Genomic DNA, 20,671 nt, shown 5'->3' with positions numbered 1-20,671 from the left:
TCTGTGACACATTTCGAACAGTTCTCGGACAGTTCTAGAGCCAACTCTTCTGACAGTTGGCTCTACTAGTAGAACTGTTATCGTAGAGCTGGCTGTATACTACTAGAACTGTTCTATCAGAGATGGCTCTGCTAGAACTGTCAGAAGAGAAGACACTGCTAGAAATGTCAGTAGAGCTGGCTCAAGTAGCAGAAGTGTTCTCGTAGAGCTGGTTCTACTAGAACTTCCAGAATCGAAGTCACTGCTAGAACTGTCATAAGCGAAGACACTGCTAGAAATGTCAGTAGAGCTGGCTCAAGTAGCAGAAGTGTTCTCGTAGAGCTGGTTCTACTAGAAGAATTGTCAGAAGAGCTGGCTCTAGAACTGTGCTATAACAGTTTTAGAACTGCCCTTGAACCGTTTCTTCTGACAGTTCCCCTGAAAGGTCAGAGCTGATCTTTTCTGTATGTTCAAACACAAAATATAAATCAAGTTTGAGTTTGCAAATAAAATTTAAAGTCAATGGAAAACGACTTTGTGTATTTAAAGTCTTTAACTAAATGAATGTTTATCCGTACCTACATGTAGTTTTAATAGTCCTTCTTTATATTAAACACTGGCGTATCCAGAATATTCCGAAAAAAAGGGGGGTAGTGTTTTTTTCAGTTTTGTTTATATAATCAACCAAACTGCTGGATCATAAGGAGTGCCCATTGCTCCGCCTAATCTGAGCAAAACTTAAGTCAATTTATTAACATATTATATCAATCCCTTATTATGACCAAACTTTAACAATGACAAAAAATGTACATGTACATAACGAGACGAGGAGGTACATGTAGCTATGTTGTAAACTTATGATATGACAAAAGATTATTTTAAAGTTATAATAATTAAGGCTGAAAACACCAACCCAGTCTTTTTTGAGTTTTTTGTTTGTTTATTTTTAATTAAAATTAAGACCCTTAAGACAATGTCCATTCAGAAACCAGGCAGTATCCATGATATGGATGGCACATGGTAAATTTTATTCCACTAATTATTTTTGTTCCAATGTAATGTTTACAAATGTATATCAAAATTATGTATTTCCAAAAGTACATAAAATGTACATACATAATAAATTTCAGTGCTTTCTACGTAATTTATTTTCATTTAACCATTGCACATAATATAAAACCATCATTCAACTTCGAGAAAGGATGCATTTGTGATATAAAAAAAAAATTGTCATGTGCCACCCATTGTTTTTTTGTTTTTGCGTGGACACCGACATAATGTTTTACTCTTGACTAGATTGATGACATTTGAGAGGCAGAAAAGGAGGGGTTCATCAGAAAAAAAGGGGTTGCTAGGATATTTGCCCCTTTTTGTCAATTTAACACATGAAAATGACAAATTTTCCAATAAAAGGGGGATGCCAAACCCCTGTAACCCCATCCCTCAGGATCCGCCACTGACATTTCGTCCGTTTTTCGTGTATTTGGATAAATTTTACAATTATACATTCCAATGCAACGTTAGTGCGGCATAACCTGACTCAAACCAAAATTAAAAGCTTTCTTTTAGTGAAGTAAATACTAAAATATATGTACAGTACAAAAGTCATTTAAATTTTTGTAAACAGTAAATTTCAACTTAAGACATTTTCGATATAAATATTCATATGAAATTAGATCTGATGTTAAAAAAAACTTTTATACCATATCCAGTACTATGGATGTAAAAATACTTAGTCTATCACAATCTGGAGTGAATTAATCTTTGAAAGTCAATAAAATTAACAAGGTGTGAAACCTAAAATATTGTGGACGATACTTTAAAAAAGGGTTGGTCCATCAAGTCACACTTTATTGGTTAGGTGGATAATAGAAGTATACCCATAAAATATGGAGAATTATATAAAATTGTCATAAACATTGAAATGACGAGATCTGGACAAATTGCATAGCATTAAAGGATCCAGTACAACATTTAAAACTTTAAAATATTCAAACTTCATGTTTTGATCAGTAGGTCGTAGCTTCTCATTATGTACATGCATTGAAGTGTTTGAAAAGATTATTCAGTGGAACAATAGCTGAATTGTCACCTTGGGGTATTATTTAAAACTGTTTCTTTATGACTACATTTTTTTTCGAATGAAGTAAAAAAAATGTGGTTACCTTGAGATGTTGCCCCACGAATCTATTAAACAATTAATTCATAACATGATTTCTTGTCAGGTCTACTCCTACAACGTAAGAGGTTTTAATTCCGTTCCTCCAAACTGTACAAAATTATTACTACATGTACATGTAAATATAGCATAGGTGCTCATAATTTGAATGTAGAAACAGCTTGCTATTATCATAATAAGAAATGAGCGTTATTGTACATTGTACTACATGTATGGGTGACACAAGTGCTACCGAGGAAGAGAATTAATAACGGATAGAATAAAATATTTCTTTCAGAAGTAACACATAAAATTTCACTGTAGAAATCATTTTGTTTATAAACTTGTACAAAGAATGTCAGTCAGAAATATAAATAAATTAAATAATTTGGAAACAATATTATGTTTCTAGCAGACAAATATGTCGAAAAGATGAATTTACATGTTCGTAATTTACTTTTGTATATCACATAATACGTTATATAGATTAAGCACTTTATTCCAATACAGATCGAAGAATGGAATTTGTAAAGGAGTCACCAGATCTTAGATTTGTATAACCTGTTAGAACATGAAATTACACATGTACTTCCATTGGCACCCCTCGTTTAGGTTCAAATGCAAATGCACGGGTCCCCTTTTTAGGTATATTGTAGTTCTTATTAACAGAAAAAAAAATGTATCAAGTTTACCTCCGTGTTATGCCATTAAACAAACCCCAAAATATATACCCCGAGTTGCTACAGCATGAACTTTTTTATATGTATTGTAGTTCTATAGTTTTGTATTGTTTTTGAAATAACTATTCTTTTTTGTCGTAGCCTGCACACGAACAAATGTATGTGTAAACATGTGTTATCATGTTTTATTAACTCACCATATTGTCACCTTGAACAGCAAACGCTGCCACATGCTTGTGGTCTTGGTAATATACCATTTCCTATAAAACATCACATGCTTTATACATGTTCACTCTTCCATATACATGTACATAGACGGAACATTGATAAACGAAATGCACAAAAATTTAAGATTAAACTTGGTTAAACTGTACTTGAAAAAGCCAGTGACCTGTCCAAACAACTGACCTATCCAAACTGTACTGACCTGTCAAAAAAACAACTGACCTATCCAAACTATATTGACCTTCTAAACCACTGACTTATCCAACCTATACTGACGTGTCTAAGCCACTGACCTGTCAAACGATAATGACCTGTCTAAACCATAGACCTATCCAAACTATACTGACCTGTCTAAACCATAGACCTATCCAAACTATACTGACCTGTCTAAACCATAGACCTATCAAAACTATACTGACATGTCCAAACAACTGACCTATCTAAACTATACTGACATGTCCAAACAACTGACCTATCCAAACTATACTGATCTTTCAAACTACTTTGACCTGTCTAAACCATAGACCTATCCCAACTATACTGACCTATCTAAACCATAGACCTATCAAACTATACTGACCTGTCTAAACCGTAGACCTGTCTAAACTATAGACCTATCCAAACTATACTGACCTGTCTAAAACATATACTTATCCCATCTATACTGACCTATCTAAACCGTAGACCTGTCTAAACTATATTGACCTGTCTAAACCATAGACCTATCCCAACTATACTGACTTGTCTTATCCATAGACCTGTCCAAACTATACTGACCTGTCTAAACCATAGACCTATCCAAACTATACTGACCTGTCTAAACCATAGACCTATCCAAACTATACTGACCTGTGTAAATCATAGACCTATCCAAACTATACTGACCTGTCTAAACCATAGACCTATCCAAACTATACTGACCTGTCTAAACCACTGATCTGTCTAAATTAGATTTTTACACGATTTTAATTTATTGAGACCTTGTTAATGAGATCAGTCAGCTATCAAACATATCTTAATCTAGATAGAGATCAGGTTTATTCCACTGTAGACTGAAAAATCTTTAATATCTTTTAATTTTTGAGGCGGAGCCGAAGTCCAATATTTCTAGCCGAGGACCAATAACTCAGCCAATATGGAAAAATCTTACGCAATTATACCTTTCTTGACAAACTAGTCCAATATGCTAGGCCAATATGGATTTTAACCAGCCCAATATGACGTATTGGACGGCTAAATCCCATATTGGCGCACTTTTGTATTTTGTATTGTATTGGCTGATTTATCATATTTGGCTAATATTTGTACGTTAGTCAATAAATGTAAATATTATTTGCAAATTTCAATATGTTTTACACGTAGTTCAAGGAGCAGTATTAGAATAACATAATTACGTGGATCAAAATCACTGTTCCGTGCACATCTAATGTACATGCATACCAATATTAATACTGCTGAGTGTGTTGTCTGAACTTTGCTTTGTGTTTCTAGAAGCAGAATCTCTTCTCATTAGTTATATTGTATACAAGCACCACAAAGCCTTCAGTATTGGATACAGACTACAGTTTTGGGAGTAGATGTTTTTAATTAATTAAAGTTAAACGCTGGAATATGTTATTTTGAAAAGAAAACTTATTTATAATACACTAGTGTATTAATAAAAGGTCTGGACAAAATTTAAAAACCCCCAAAACTAAAAGAAAAACTAATCTTGAATCTAAATCATTGTATTGCAAGTACACTGTCCGAATTTGATTTGCCGTTTATGTTAACTTTCTAAGTTACTACATGTACATTTTTAATGTTACCCAACTGAGTTGTTATACATTTGTACCTCCATATCGGGAACATGTCGCACTTCCAGTTTCCCGCCATTTAGAATGTGAACGTGACTGGGTTTGAACAACCTATCATTCCTTCTTAACTCAAATGCTAACTTTGAATTATCAACTTCGAAACCCAGATGAATGACGTCATGATGTTGTTCTTCTACAGATCGTAAACTTCTTCCTGTCCTAGTCAGTTTTACATCGACTGTTACTACAGAAAATAAAATACAGAGCAATTATAGACAACACTATACACTTTAAGGAATGCACTTGTAATTCCGTCAAGAAACAGTGGTGGATCCAAAAAGGTAGTAGGGGGTTGGCAGTCTCCTTTTCATTGGATATTTTGTCATTTGCATGTGTGAAATTGACAGAAAATGGTAATTAATGTCCGAGCACCCATCTATTTTCGAGGAATCCCACAAAGTGTCGGGATCCGCCCCTGAGAAATCATACATTCAATGAGATACAAGTAACTTAGGCGGGCTCAAAGGGGGTTTCAGGGGGTTGGAACCACCTTACGTAGACCATTTAATGTTTCATGTATTTCTTAGACAAATAAATTACCAATATTAGTCTGGATCTCCCTTATTTTCATAATCCATGAGCCTGTTTCACAATGAGCATTGTACAAATAAGAAACGTTACTACGGGCTGGCCATTTATGTTACCCCAAGTTCACGTGATTTATTTCGATTCTAATACGACTAGTTTCTTCATATTTTTGGTCATGTGTTCATCACTTTTTTTTACCACGGGTATGGTCTGAAGACTTTTGTCATGTTAGCAAATTTCAGTTGCATATTTTGGTCTTCCTTTTTTTTAGAACATCCCAGCCATACACTCCTTGAAACGTTTACGTTTCCCATTTTAGCGATCGTGTATCGTTTATTATGTGTTTGCTGAGCGTTTTGCGTTCGTTTATCGTGCGTTTAATCGCATGCAAAACTTTTATTTAAAACGCACGATAGGAAAGTTCGTTTAAAAGCACGATAGAGCCGTTCGTTTATTTTTGTAAACTCATTATGTGTTTTTTAACCTTGATTTTTATATTTTAGCCATTACTTTTTTGTAATATCTTTTATAAAAAAATGATATTTATTTCTTCTTTATTCATTACATTATGTTGTAAGTATCATTTTTTTTATTGTTTTTTTTTGCATGCATTTAGGTATCGTGCGGTCGGAAAACCTAAATGTTTCAAGGAGAATACATATTTGGTTAATTAAGTTTTCACAAAAAAATATTTTTCTTGTTTTACATGTACATGTATAGTATTAGCTCTAGTACTCAAAGAGCTACTGAATGTCTTTCAGAGATCCTGTTGCACAATAATCAGTAAGTATTAAATGATGAATTAAAAGATAAAAAAAATAAAATTCACCAATAGTTACACAAAATTTAAAACGACTTTTATGCACCACGAGTTTTGAATACACACTTCACTTTCTTATGCGTAAATACACATGTACCTACAGACATCCCTGGTGCTTGCATTAATTCATGCACAAGACCTCATAGAATTTCATTTGTTGCCATTCTGCGTAGGGTGCATTGTGCATACATTTTGTACATGTACATGTATAATATATTATACAAGACTTAGTCTTGGTTTAGTTGCTACATTTTGTACATGTACATGTATGTTATTACGTACAGGACTTAGTCTTGGTTTTCTTGCTACATTTTGTACATGTATATGTATATTAAAATGTATAGGACTTAGTCTTGGTTTACATTTAGTTGCTACATTTTGTACATGTACATGTATAAGTACTCGTAGTTGATAGAGTAATACGTCGTTGATTTTATCTAATTCGAATGGGATTCAAAATATGCGCATTAAATACATGTAGTAATGTAAAATGGCGTGTAAGTGTACATGACTTCCTACGTCAACTTCAAATGTAGATAGCAATCTGTATACAAGATCTGATGATTATTTTATGCTGTCCATTTGTGTTAGAAAACCTTGATGGAAGCGGGAGATTAAAACCATTACAGCTGGTTCTAACTATCCGATGTTAACGTTGATACCGTCAATTGTTCAAGACTTTCTTTTGAACACTGCCTTGATTATATCGGTAAATTTGTGACTGCCCTTCGTTAACTACATGTACATGTATAGTATGTTTTATAAAGAACCTTATACATGTACATGTAGTTATTACGACATGTGTTGAGCTGATCCTACAAAATTTTTTCACACACAAAGAGTATTAAGTAGAAAATTATAACTTGGAAATGAACTTTTGATTTCCGCTAGAATCTTGGTTGTTCCCTTGATTACTCTTTCATATACATTTACGTGTACGTGTATGGTGAAATTGTAGTTTACTTGTATTATTCACGCACTTTACAACACTGCCGTAAATGTACATGTATTTTATCAACTGGTAAAGTTAATAGGTGTTACTGAGGTTCGAACTTATATAGTGAGATACATAGAAGATCGTCGGTCAAACAGAGAATATAAAAATGGGATTGCCATTGCCTGACAATGACAACCTTCCTTTCATCACTCTTCACAAGCGCCTGTGATTAATTCAAATATAAATCTGGACATGGTATAACTTAATTATTAAATTCTATCTACTCAGTTATTAGTATATATATTTATGTAAAATCGAGCATGATTTGTCCTACCTGCTTTTTTATCTTGGTTAGACCAAACAATAGCTCGTGATAGTCCAAAACAAATCACCAACACGGTCACAGTTTCAAATGTGTGCATTTTATCCGAAACATCAACATGTGAAAAATTTAAAACTTTAAACTGGTTAGACAACAATTATAAACTCAAGGTTGTTGCCCCCACATTGGTAAAATAAAAAGAAAAAGGATTAGGTTACACAAAAACGAGTTTTCATATTTATTGTAATCGCTGACTTAAATTTTGCGAATCAGTGGAGATGGATATTCAAGTTAATTGAAAATCATAAAATTGAACATATTTAGAGACCTTCAGATGTACACGGGTGAACGGATACAATCGTTCATTGATCATACCCCTTTCGTGTATTGTCAATTTAGGTTTAATTTATAAATATCAATGGGAAGTTTACAGTTTAAATGTACTACCATGAAAAGTAAATATTTACGGGAGTGTGGGAGAACATAAGGCATAACTTAAATGGTAGTAATAAATATGGAGAATAATTAAAGTAGCATGTACATGCCATGTGAGTAATCATTGGATGCAGATTTGCATGGGATTTAATAAAATGCATTTTGTTTTACAATATTTACTAAAATAAATTTGAAGTTCCAATTTTAAATTCATGGGATTTTTTTTATACCATGGGATTCTTCATTATCCCATAGAATTTTCATAGAGTCCCATGGGATTTTTTTCATCCATGGGATTATTTTTGTCCCATGTGATTTTTTTTGGTCCCATGCGATTATTTTTGTTCCATAGGATTTTTGTTTGTAATTCAATACAGTTATAAACATATAAAAACAGGTACATGTGTATAAAGAGGTATTATGATAAGATACCAGAAAGTACAAATGTATGTGTAGATTGAATGAAGCTATAGAATTTAAATAATTTTACATCTCTATTATCTAGATGTATAAGCAAGTAATGACCAATGCCTTGTCACATTTAGTAAGTGTACAGTGTATTTATTACTTTATTAAATTTTATAAAAAATATGCATGTTTTATGTATTAAATTGTTCAACTTAAAAAATAATTGAAGCTAAATTATCTTGATAAGTTTTATTTCTTGAACATGCTTTATAACAAAATATACTTCATTTTTTGCATTGCAAAAGTACTGATATCGTTGACGAACTACGAAAAGGTTATTCTTTCATAACATTTCATAACCATATTCACATTCAACACAAAAGTATCTGTATTTTTTGAATTTTATGTCCATTCTTACAAACAAATCATTATATTGAAAAAGTATATTATGCAGTTCAATATATTCTGTTCAAACTGCAGATACAAAAAGTGTTAAAATGCAAAATCAACTTTATTTAATACACCCCACTTTTGTGTAAAAATTGGGTTGATTTCGTGTAACATTTTGGCAAAAATGAGAAAATTAAAGCCTTAGAACCTCTACAACCCTCTTTATTTTCTTAATTTTCAAGGATCTGAAATAGATGCCCATACAATTTGACAGGATTCAATGTCTGAATCAAAGTCTAACTTATCATTTTGAACCTTATATAATAAGCAAGAACCACAGTTCATACAAACTATTCCAATCTGGCTAACATTGACATCATAGTAAGGTACAATAATGTATGTTCAAAGTTTTTCCTAAATCGGCAGACATTTATAAATGATTATTTAAGAAAATCAAAAGCTTTTTTGCAATGGTGGGGTTTAGAATAAAATGAATTGATTTCTTCTGATGAATAAACGTGTAACTACATTCCTATTTCAAAATTTACATGTTTGTTGCTTATGTCTAAACCCATATAGTTTCCTCCAATTTTTCCCTTCTGTGAATGAGGCTGATACATCTAAACTATTCCTTGAATGTCAACTATTTACCTTCAGTTGGAATAATATTAGCAGTCACAAGTACATGTATGTACATATATCATATTTAGGTAGCAATGATGATTTCTTTACAACTCTACTCCAGCAGCATCAAAAGAAGATTCTCAATTTCTCATTTGATGGTAAAAATAGTAAAAGCTCATGTTATGTACTGCACACTTTGTAGTGATGATCTGATCATGATAGTGTTGCTCTTAAATATGTGAAAATCCTCCTGAAATTTTGCAGGCATTTCTTGCTGTATACCAGTAGCTATTCTGACCATAGAATCCTAACCAATAATGATGCCTAAAAATAGTTAAGAACTAAAAATGTCATAGTATTGGGTAGATTTTTAATTCAAAAAAATGCAAACAAAGCACAAAAATGTGATGTCAAGGTCAATGGTAATTAACCCTAGAGCATGTAGAAGGCTATGCATCTTGAAAATCCTTAACATGCCAATTATCAAAAACCAACCTTGAAAAATAAAAATGTAACAACCTAGAGTAAATATGTTTTATGTTACTGGCTGACTAATTACTATGAGGGTGATTGGACAGTTGCAGCAGGTAACAACCACCCCCCCTCCCCACTTTTCAAAGCCACGCAAAGCATAATCTGTAGGTCTTCAACTCTTTAAGGTTTCTTACAAGTATTTATAACTTATTAAAGTATTCTGATTTATATGGAACTCATTCATGTATAAAGAGAGAACTTAATGTGCTAAGTTGAAAAACTAACTACAAGTAATATGCTTCTTGTGCTCAATTAACTAACAATAAACTGATTACCTAAATAACACATCAAAATCATGTACAAGTAATGCTTTACCATGCATATATAGGAATACCTGTAATTACAAGTTACCACGTGTTGCTCTCACTACAGGATCCAAACCCAATCCATCATCTAGTTGGTCAATGTATTAATAGTCATCTGGTAATATTAGGTTGTCTCTACAATATACAAAGCTAAAAGTACTGCATTGAATCTCGACTGATGCATTTCTTCACATAAAATTTTATCAAAATACCTCTAGTGATTTTGGAGAAGCTGTGCTAACAAAGTTTTCACATTAAAAACCAATCAATTTAATTATCTCCCTTTATGGGTCTAGCGCATATATTATATCTTGACATAAAGCCTAACTTTACAATTTTAATAACATAAAAAATGGTTGTTGCTAATTAGATGACTTTTTTTATCATTCAAACAGCATGTGTGAAAGTTTCTGATAGTCTGTGAAACGAAAAAAAAATCAAACATCTCCACTACTACTTTGCAAGTTAAAGTGTGCTTTCTGTTAGAATGCTCGTCATGAAAGCTTCCTGTGTATTCAAAGCAAAACTGTTTCAGCCTATTGACAATGGCATCAAGATTATGTTAAAAATTGCATACATATGGATGAAGGAAAATTGTTTATTTAATAATCACTGAGTATTGCATGTAAAAGTACTTACTGCTACAGTAAATGTGTCAAATGATAATTGCCCAAGTCAAGCCAAGTCAAGTCAACTTTATTTAAAGTCGATATATATCAAACAATAAACATAAGCTCTGTAGATCTTTTAAAATCGACATAAATAAAACACAAGACATACAGAGTAACTGAAATCAACATGACATACAAATTATAAATAACATGCAAGTAATCAAACACATGAAAAAAGCACTAAAATAAAAGCAATGCAGACTAAAATTAAAAGCCGATTTTACTAGCAGCTAAGAGCATTAAAATTATCATGTCAACAATATTAAAATAATAAATTGAAAGATTTTAAGGAGAGGATGTTGCGTCTGTCAGTTGGGTAAGGCAAACTATTGGCAAAAGGAACAAGAACATCCCTTCCCCTCCCACTTATTTATCAAACTTTTTAATTGATCAAGGCCCATGTCCCCTCTTAATTCTTTTGGAAGTTGGTTCCACAGTTTAGCTGCCCCATAGCTGACAGAGTGCAGGCCATACCTGGTTGTGTTTACTCTTGGTATGTTCACCAAGTTTGTATACCTAAAGGAGTAAGAACTTTCGTTAACAGTTATCATATCATGTAAGTATACAGGAGTAAGTTTGTTAATTATTTTATACACATGTATAGCTGAAAATCTCAACCGTCTAACTCTTAAGGATGGCATCTTAGACTTTATCAACAACTCTTCATATGTACTTTTATCATCATTATAAATAAAGCGGAAAGCCCTTCCTTGAATCTTTTCCAACTTTTTTGTACAGCTTTCATTTCAAAAATGCCATACTAATGGACAACAGTTGAAATTTGCCAGTATAAAAAATAATATATGTAAGGTTACCAAATTTACTTAGATGATTTCCAATTCTTTTTAATACATTTAATTGTTGTGATGCATTTTTACATATATTAGAGATATGGCTATTAAAATTCAGTTTAAATTTAAATGTTATACCAAGTAGATTTACTTCATCCTCACAGAGGATATCATTACCATCTAAATTAAAAATATTGTTCTCTTTTTGAGTTTGACTGAAACTTGTCAGGATTGGCTTTCATATGATTATCTGAGAACCATTTGATTAAATACTACTCTCCTGTTCCAGAGTGTTTACAATATCATGTAGATCATTGCTGCTATATGATAAATTATTGTCATCAGTATAGTTATATAAGTCACTTTTCGGAATAAAGTGAAATATATCGTTAATAAAGATATTAAAAAGGACCGATCCCAAGATTGACCCCAGTGGAACCCCTGTATAGATGTCCAAAAAAGAACTGCATATGGAACCAATTCTAACACACTGCTTCCTGTTTTTAAGATAGATATTTAATAAAGATAGGGCATTTTCAGACAAACCATAACTTTTCAATTTCAGCAGGAGCAGATCATGTGGTAAACAATCAAACGCTTTTGACAGATCCATAAGTATAGCAGTAGTGAACTTATTTTTATCTAAAGATTTACGCCAGTCTTCAATAATTTTGATCAAAATATCTTGACAACTGCAGCCAGGTCTAAAAACAGAAAAGAAAATGTTAAATCTGGTTGTCAAAAAATTCACATATCTGAGATTCAATAGCTCTTTCATAAAATTTAGAGATGGTTGGTAGTACACGAACTGGTGTGTAGTTTCCTTTTTCTAGTGTGCTGTTTTTCCTGTGAATTGGTACCACCTGTGCTATTTTTAATTTGTCTGGAAAAACTGAAGTTTCCAAGGTCATGTTGATCAGGTCGGTAATTGGATGTTTTACTATTGGTACAGCTATTTTCAGAATTTTAGGTGAGATTTCATCAAAACCAGTAGCTCTTTCACATTTATTTTGTTAAACTGTGTTTGTGTGAAAGCTTCTGTAATAGGTTTGAAGTGTAGTTCATTTGCATGTTCTTTTCTTGATGTTTCTTTGATTTTAGTAATGCTGGGGTGGTAGTTATCTATTATAGTAATGCTGGGGTGGTTTTTATATATTTTAGTAATGCTGGGGTGGTTTTTATCTATTTTAGTAATGCTGGGGTGGTTGTTATCTATTATAGTAATGCTGGGGTGGTTTTTATCTATTATAGTAATGCTGGGGTGGTTGTTATATATTTTAGTAATGCTGGGGTGGTTGTTATATATTTTAGTAATGCTGGGGTGGTTGTTATCTATTATAGTAATGCTGGGGTGGTTTTTATATATTTTAGTAATGCTGGGGTGGTTGTTATCTATTTTAGTAATGCTGGGGTGGTTGTTATCTATTATAGTAATGCTGGGGTGGTTTTTATCTATTATAGTAATGCTGGGGTGGTTGTTATATATTTTAGTAATGCTGGGGTGGTTGTTATATATTTTAGTAATGCTGGGGTGGTTGTTATCTATTTTAGTAATGCTTGGATGGTAGTTATCTATTTTAGTAATGTTGGGGTGGTTGTTGTCTATTTTAGTAATGCTGGGGTGGTAGTTATCTATTTAAGTAATGCTGGGTGGTTGTTATCTATTTTAGTAATGCTGGGGTGGTAGTTATCTATTTTAGTAATACTGGGTGGTTGTTATCTATTTTAGTAATGCTGAGATGGTTGTTTTAAATTTTAGTAATGCTGAGGTGGTTGTTATATATTTTAGTAATGCTGGGGTGGTTGTTATCTATTTTAGTAATGCTTGGATGGTAGTTATCTATTTTAGTAATGTTGGGGTGGCTGTTGTCTATTTTAGTAATGCTGGGGTGGTAGTTATCTATTTAAGTAATGCTGGGTGGTTGTTATCTATTTTAGTAATGCTGGGGTGGTAGTTATCTATTTTAGTAATACTGGGTGGTTGTTATCTATTTTAGTAATGCTGAGATGGTTGTTTTAAATTTTAGTAATGCTGAGGTGGTTGTTATCTATTTTAGTAATGCTGGGGTGGTTGTTATCTATTTTAGTAATGCTGGGGTGGTAGTTATCTATTTCAGTAATGCTGGGGTGGTTGTTATCTATTTTAGTAATGCTGGGGTGGTAGTTATCTATTTTAGTAATGCAGGGGTGGTTGTTATCTATTTTAGTAATGCTGGGGTGGTAGTTATCTATTTTAGTAATGCCGGGGTGGTTGTTATCTATTTTAGTAATGCTGGGGTGGTTGTAATCTATTTTCGTAATGCTGGGGTGGTTGTTATCTGTTTGAATTGCACCATTTCCTATGTCTTTGGCTACATTTATAAAAAAATCATTAAATACACAGCTAATATCTTTCTGATTTGTTAACAGTTGATCATTTTCTCTAATTACAATATCTGATTCAAAATGGCTACCTTGGCCCTTTTTAATTGGTCAATATTTTTCTGTAAGAAATGTGCAAGTGTCTCTCTTTCAATAAGTCTTCACTTAAAGTTCTGAAAAAATAAAAATACAGCTAGACAAATTTAGTTTGTACAAGTTTTTTTCAATTTACTAACAACATATATATTTTTTTAAATATTGAATTGCCAGCCATGTGTGTAAAGACTGAGTTAAATATGGTTCTGTTGAAACAATTCTGTTGGTATTGAACCCCCCCCCCCAAAAAAAAAAAAACAAACAAACAAACAAAGCCCAATCAACATATTTCAATCTTTGCACACAGCATATTTTATTTTAAGTTCAATTAAGAATTTAACTTTTTGCAGGATTGTCAGGTAGTGCCTCTTTTGTAACATAAGTAAACAAATTGTAAGTCTATTCTACTGACTGATTCTTGTAATTAATGTTCAAATGAGGTTTAATTGATTACAAATACTGTAATTCTTCTTTGACAGATAAGTAGCTACGTGCTGGGCAGATCCAGAAATTTGTAAAAAGGGCTGGGTGTTTATTTTTTCACTAAATAAGCACACATTAAAAAAAAAACATTCCACCAATGGGGTCCAATACACAGAATCCTCCCACTGGATTTGTTGCTTAGTATGTGTTCCTAATACATGTACCACAGGTTCATGTATTCCCTACTTCATGTCAGAGTAAAATTTTACGTGTATTTTTACTATATACAGTTTGATGAAAATAAGTTTTTAAGCAGTTTTTTATAATATTTTTGTATCAAATTATTCTAACTAGCAGGTTAACTGGAGGTAGAATTTGTGAAAAATCAAGATTTCATAAACAAAACCACCCCAATTTTATCTGTATTGGAGAGATAAGGCTAACTCTACAGTAAAATACACTCCTTTACATTCACATAGGGCCTTAAAATCAAAACTTAATAACAGGAGGACAAGATGGTTATCATTTTTACCATTTGTATTTTTGGTTCATATTTCATTTTTGGATGAAATCCAGTGATTGAGGTTAAAAGAAGTGTACATGTAATGCCCAGACCATGAATGTTGCCTACCTAATGTATACAGGTTATTAATATTACCTGTATAATTTATTTGTAAATCCTGATACAGCATATACAAACTGCTTGTGAATTAGCAATTGATAGTAAATTGACCATTATCATCATGTTGTCATTTAGTAGTTTGTATATTCACTTCACATTATTATTTAACACAAAAAGGAAAGAAAGACTGAGTGAAAACAGAAAGATTAATATACAATGTACAGAGAGTAAATAGAAATGAAAAATAATTCTTACAACATTTTTGGTGGATTTTTTTTCAATAGGAATATCATCCTTTTTTTCAAAATAGAAATGACCAATGGATCACACAATTTCCACTGTTAATGGATAGGTATACATATATTCCTGTTAATGGATAGGTAAACATATATTCCTGTTAATGGATAGGTATACATATATTCCTGTTAATGTTAATGGATGGGTATACATATATTCATCTTAATGGATAGGTATACATATATTCCTGTTAATGGATGGGTATACATATATTTCTGTTAATGGATAGGTATACAAATATTCCTGTTAATGGATGGGTATACATATATTCCTGTTAATCGATAGGTATACATATATTCCTGTTAATGGATGGGTATACATATATTCCTGTTAATGGATGGGTATACATATATTCCTGTTAATCGATAGGTATACATATATTCCTGTTAATCGATAGGTATACAAATATTCCTGTTAATGGATAGATATACATATATTCCTGTTAATGGATGGGTATACATATATTCCTATTAATGGATAGGTATACATATATTCCTGTTAATGGATGGGTATACATATATTCCTGTTAATGGATAGGTATACATATATTCCTGTTAATGGATAGGTATACATATATTCCTGTTAATTGATAGGTATACATATATTCCTGTTAATGTTAATGAATGGGTATACAAATAATCCTGTTAATGGATGGGTATACATATATTCCCCTTAATGGATAGGTATACATATATTCCTGTTAATGGATGGGTATACATATATTTCTGTTAATCGATAGGTATACATATATTCCTGTTAATCGATAGGTATACAAATATTCCTGTTAATGGATGGGTATACATATATTCCTGTCAATGGATGGGTATACAAATGTTAACCTAAGTGGCTTTAAGTTTACCATGAATAAAAAACAATTATTTTTGTACATTATAGCGAGCGCCGCGAAGCGGTGTGAGCTCTACTGTTATTACGTATACATTCTAAATTTCCCGTAAGGTTCCCCAATATACTAACAAAAAAAGTCATGTCCCGGAAATAACAAAAAGTGACTGTCCTTACGGAGAAAATTCATCATTTCCTTCAGTCAAACAAATAAAAAAAATATAGGTTAAGATTACGTTTCAGTAAAAACAGATTTATCTTTTCTGATAGTTTTCAAGTCTTTTCTAATTTGTTTTACTCATTTAAAGAAGTGAATGTTATGTTTATAAAAACTTCGAGAAAAACCACGTGGATGTACGTGCGTGTATCTCCGCTGTTCCACTTTTCTGTTGTCAAGAACCTAACCCACCTCGGAAAAAAATATAACTCTGATTATGTTATCAAAATCGAAGCATAGCTGAAAAAACTCTCCCGTTAATCAACAAGACACATTTTCAAATAGAAATGTTGATTTCGCTTGCTGGTTAAATATAACTATAAACATTGCACTTGCGAAGCAACATTTTCATCTGGGTGCCCCCCCTTTTTATTTTTACGAGTCTCGCACAGACGGTACATATAAATAAAGCTCACGGTGCTCGATGATTTAGACAATGCCTACCCCATATTATTATAAACTTGGTAAGATGTGACCAGTCCCTGTAATATAAATTCCCTGACCACGGTAAGTGCAACTTTAATCATTGAATATTACAATTACAGTGAACCTAATTAAAAGAGATTCTTCAGATACAATAAATATTCCCCCTTCAAATAAAATACTTAAAAAAAAGTTTCTAATTTTATCATGGGTAAACACCGCACGAGAATTCAGCTGTAGTTCCCAACCTGTGGAAAGCAGACTGTTTCAGGAGCAGAGTAGTCAGAGCAAATCCGATTTTCTAACTTAATATTGTCGAAACTTGACGTATGCATTCATTGCTATGTTGAATTCGTTTGCTTCTGAACGACTGCAGCATCAACACTTATCTCGCTACAGGGACGAGGTCATAGCGGGGAATGAACCGTTTACTAAAGCGTCTTGTGTCATGCGTGATTTCACCACCCGGTTTCGCCACTGACAATACATATCCGAGGTTTTCTTTGAAATTATCCTTTCGTATAACACTTGTTGTTTTATTGATGCAGGAACGCATTAGATGAGCATTCCAGTAACGTAATAAATAAATGTACAAAAAGTTGTTTCATAGCTAGCGAAGGAGTTAAATTTAGGTAAATGCTATATATAATATAAATCCTTGGGCTAGCGAATGAAACTGCACTTCTCGGGGCTTTGTCTTGATTAAACATAGTACTTGTACACTTTAATACCCAGATCTAACGTAAGATGCTGGCATTCCCGTTCCTTCATAGGATGGTACCATATCAGAAAATAACTTCCATGCAAGCGAATCTATCACGGGCTGCAGTAATTCGGTTTTGTAATGTAAATTAAAGCATGGACTGTAAAATCATTGGTAACAGTTATACGCATTGACCTGTAATTAATTATAACCCCCTGTTACATGTACGGTTTTAATTCTTAATTCACTAGTAAAATTATAAAAAAACTTATATAAATTAATAGAAAAAACTCATTCACTAGTAAGCAGATCCTTCTAGTAAATATAATTATATACAAGGACTTTTATAATAGCCTATCAAAATCCTTTGGTTGTTATATCCAAAAAAAGGAGTATTAAAAATGATATTATTGGATTAATGTGGATAATTTCATGCAAAATATTGGTGAAAATGAGGAAATATTATACTATGACACACCCCTTTTTTTCTAGACCCCCATCCCTTTTAGAACCCACTTTCAAAATCTTGGTTAAGTTTACGTACGACACTACACAGGCCAGTTGTCGAATAGAATCGCCCTGAGGTACATGTATATGTGTAATTATAAAAATTTTAATTGTGTTCCTATTATATACAAGAAGCTTTTACAGATGAGATGATGACAAAGGTATACTAGTATATTCCAACATTACAGTAAAAATCCTTAATTGTATATAGTTATTAGCAATATTTCAAAATCGCCTACATACATGTAGGGAAACTAAAGCTCTTAAGTTCGTCATACATATGGTTATAGCTACAATTTATATGAGATGCATTAAACTGTATTGTACATACGTGTAATAAGATTCACCCATTCTACTTTTCGAAACACTATACGGTGGAATCTATATGTACAATCTATACCTGGTGTACACTGAACATACTATCTTGTACAGTATGTATTGGTTACCAAGTGTCTGCACGTTGAAGTTCCATGAAAGTGTACATTGCGCGTTTTACGATTCAACTTTTGCGCCAATTGGATAAAAACTAGTTTAATTGTCCCAACATATTTCTCCCGCGGTTGAATTGCGCTTAAAAAGATTGGCACTAATTGTGCCAGTTTACCTGTAAATGGTAATGATATCACATATTTCATAAAAATATGAAAATGAAATAGAAGTTAAGAATATATCCAAAAAATGCCAAAAAGATGTAATCTACACTTAGATTTACCTTGTAATGGATCTAGTATTGAAATATCTTTTAAATGAACATTAACTCCGCCAGGATAACTCGCCGGTCCCAAGTCTGGATAAAAGGAGAAGGGTCCATGTTCACCATGTTCATATGTTTAAATATTTTTATATTTCGAGATAAGTTGAATTAAATTATTTCGATACTTATCATTATAATGATATTGAATTGCAAATTTACATTTATTTTGGCGCAATTCAACTACGAAATTCGAGAAATAAACTGGCACAATAGAGTTTCTTTCAGGAGCAAAGGAAGATTGCCCGATTTATTGTGGCAAAGTTTGTACCCCAGTAAGTAACAATTATTTAAATCATTGGTCTCCTGCAATACTTATTGACATATATAAATGCATGTACTTTCTTCTAAAGATACAGCGTGTATTGTTGACAACCGTAAACTTTGAATGTAGGTTCATCGATCGTTTGTTGACTGTGTTTAAAATTATGTGACTAATACATTTTTCAAGTCAAAAGCACCGTACTGACTATTTATTCCCCTACTGTACATCATGTACTGCAAGTATGTAAATTTACCCGTACCATAGACTTGTTATTAATTAGGGCATAAATTACAGCTCATGCAATTAGCCTTACACAGGCTTATTGGGTGTATATTCAGGTGCATGTGTTGCCATTTCGCCTTAGCTGTGAATTGCAGATAAAAATATAACAATAATAGGTATGGGGTATATATCAAAGAGACAACAACTCCAATGGGATGAAAATGTCAGCCTAAGACCTCCTTTTGGTCTTCAATTAAGGACAAGGAAATCCTCATACCACAAGTTTTAAAGCTACAAAAAGTTATGCCCCTATCATATGTAAAATAAATTCCAATTCTTCCCATGCGCGGTTGAGAGCCACGGTGCTTCACACGTCCTACAATAAGGACACAATCCATGTCATGCCAAAAACTGTTTTAAAATATAGTGGTCCAATTTCTTTTTAAAGATTCTATGAGCGAATCAATGTAACACCAAAAAATGTCATCCTTAAAGATTTGACAAGAATATCATAACATTATATCCCTTACGAATAAGCCTATTCAACGGTTTAGTTTACTTATTGGACGAGTATCGAGCTATCCGTGCTATGTGTAGAATATTACCGTAAAACAAAGGGTGAGAGACAAACATGAATATTTGTCCATAACAAATGAATGGTAATTTACTGTTAATGAAGTGATAAACTCTATTTAAGAGTCAAAATGAAAAGTCCACATAAAATTTAAATGGTATTATCAAAGTAAAACCGGAAAGTTTGCAACCATCGCTATGGTCATCGTCACTCGGTACAGGCATTTCCTTTGAAAATCGAGGACTAAGCCAGGTTTTATGGCGGCTGTCCTTGGTTCCCTTATAAATTGATTTTTTAATGTGACATTTGTGCATAAGAATTAATCAAACAAATAGTTGCTTAACATATTTTCGACAAAAATGAATAGAATGTATCATTTTCATAATTTTCTGGGGGTAAATTAAGGGTCCTGTATCCGCTCCTATTTTATAAATCTCTGGATCTACCACACGAAACACGTACGAAGCCATGTATTTATTACCTAGGTTATGAGTGCCCTCAGCTAAACCGACCACTTCCTGTATATTGCACTTAATTAACAGTACAAAAACGGAATATCGAGCTGTTAATATCTGTAGTCATTTTCTCGTAATAAACGAAAATTTGAGTTTTGCGTATACATTTTAACTGCAGATTTCGATGTTTTAAATCCATTGTAAAGATCAGTTCAAATCAATTTCTGTATAAGTTAAGTAAGGCAATCA

General features: G+C 32.5%; 1 protein-coding gene across 3 annotated transcripts in view; it reads right to left on the bottom strand.

Annotated features, from left to right (window-relative positions):
• LOC148599148 (A disintegrin and metalloproteinase with thrombospondin motifs like) overlaps positions 1–7,703 on the bottom strand; it is a 29,394-nt gene extending 21,691 nt beyond the window's left edge. The window contains exons 1-3 of one of the 3 annotated variants that reach the window (XM_088557543.1): positions 7,518–7,703; positions 4,877–5,082; positions 3,015–3,077 (exon numbers count right to left, since the gene is read on the bottom strand). In XM_088557543.1, coding sequence (XP_088413669.1) covers positions 3,015–3,077; positions 4,877–5,082; positions 7,518–7,605 — 357 coding nt within the window. In that variant the 5' untranslated portion in view covers positions 7,606–7,703. Of the gene's footprint in view, positions 1–2,144; positions 2,202–3,014; positions 3,078–4,876; positions 5,083–7,517 lie in introns of those variants that run through there. The other 2 variants (XM_088557542.1, XM_088557544.1) reach the window with 2 other exon arrangements.
• Positions 7,704–20,671: the final 12,968 nt, after the last annotated feature.

The sequence above is a fragment of the Perna viridis genome, chromosome 13 (genome assembly GCF_037379345.1).
Source record: "Perna viridis isolate PV_CMFRI_1.1 ecotype Kerala chromosome 13, ASM3737934v1, whole genome shotgun sequence".
Taxonomy (NCBI): domain Eukaryota; kingdom Metazoa; phylum Mollusca; class Bivalvia; order Mytilida; family Mytilidae; genus Perna; species Perna viridis.
Note: the sequence above shows the minus strand (reverse complement) of the source record. Positions and strands in the feature narration are given on the sequence as shown.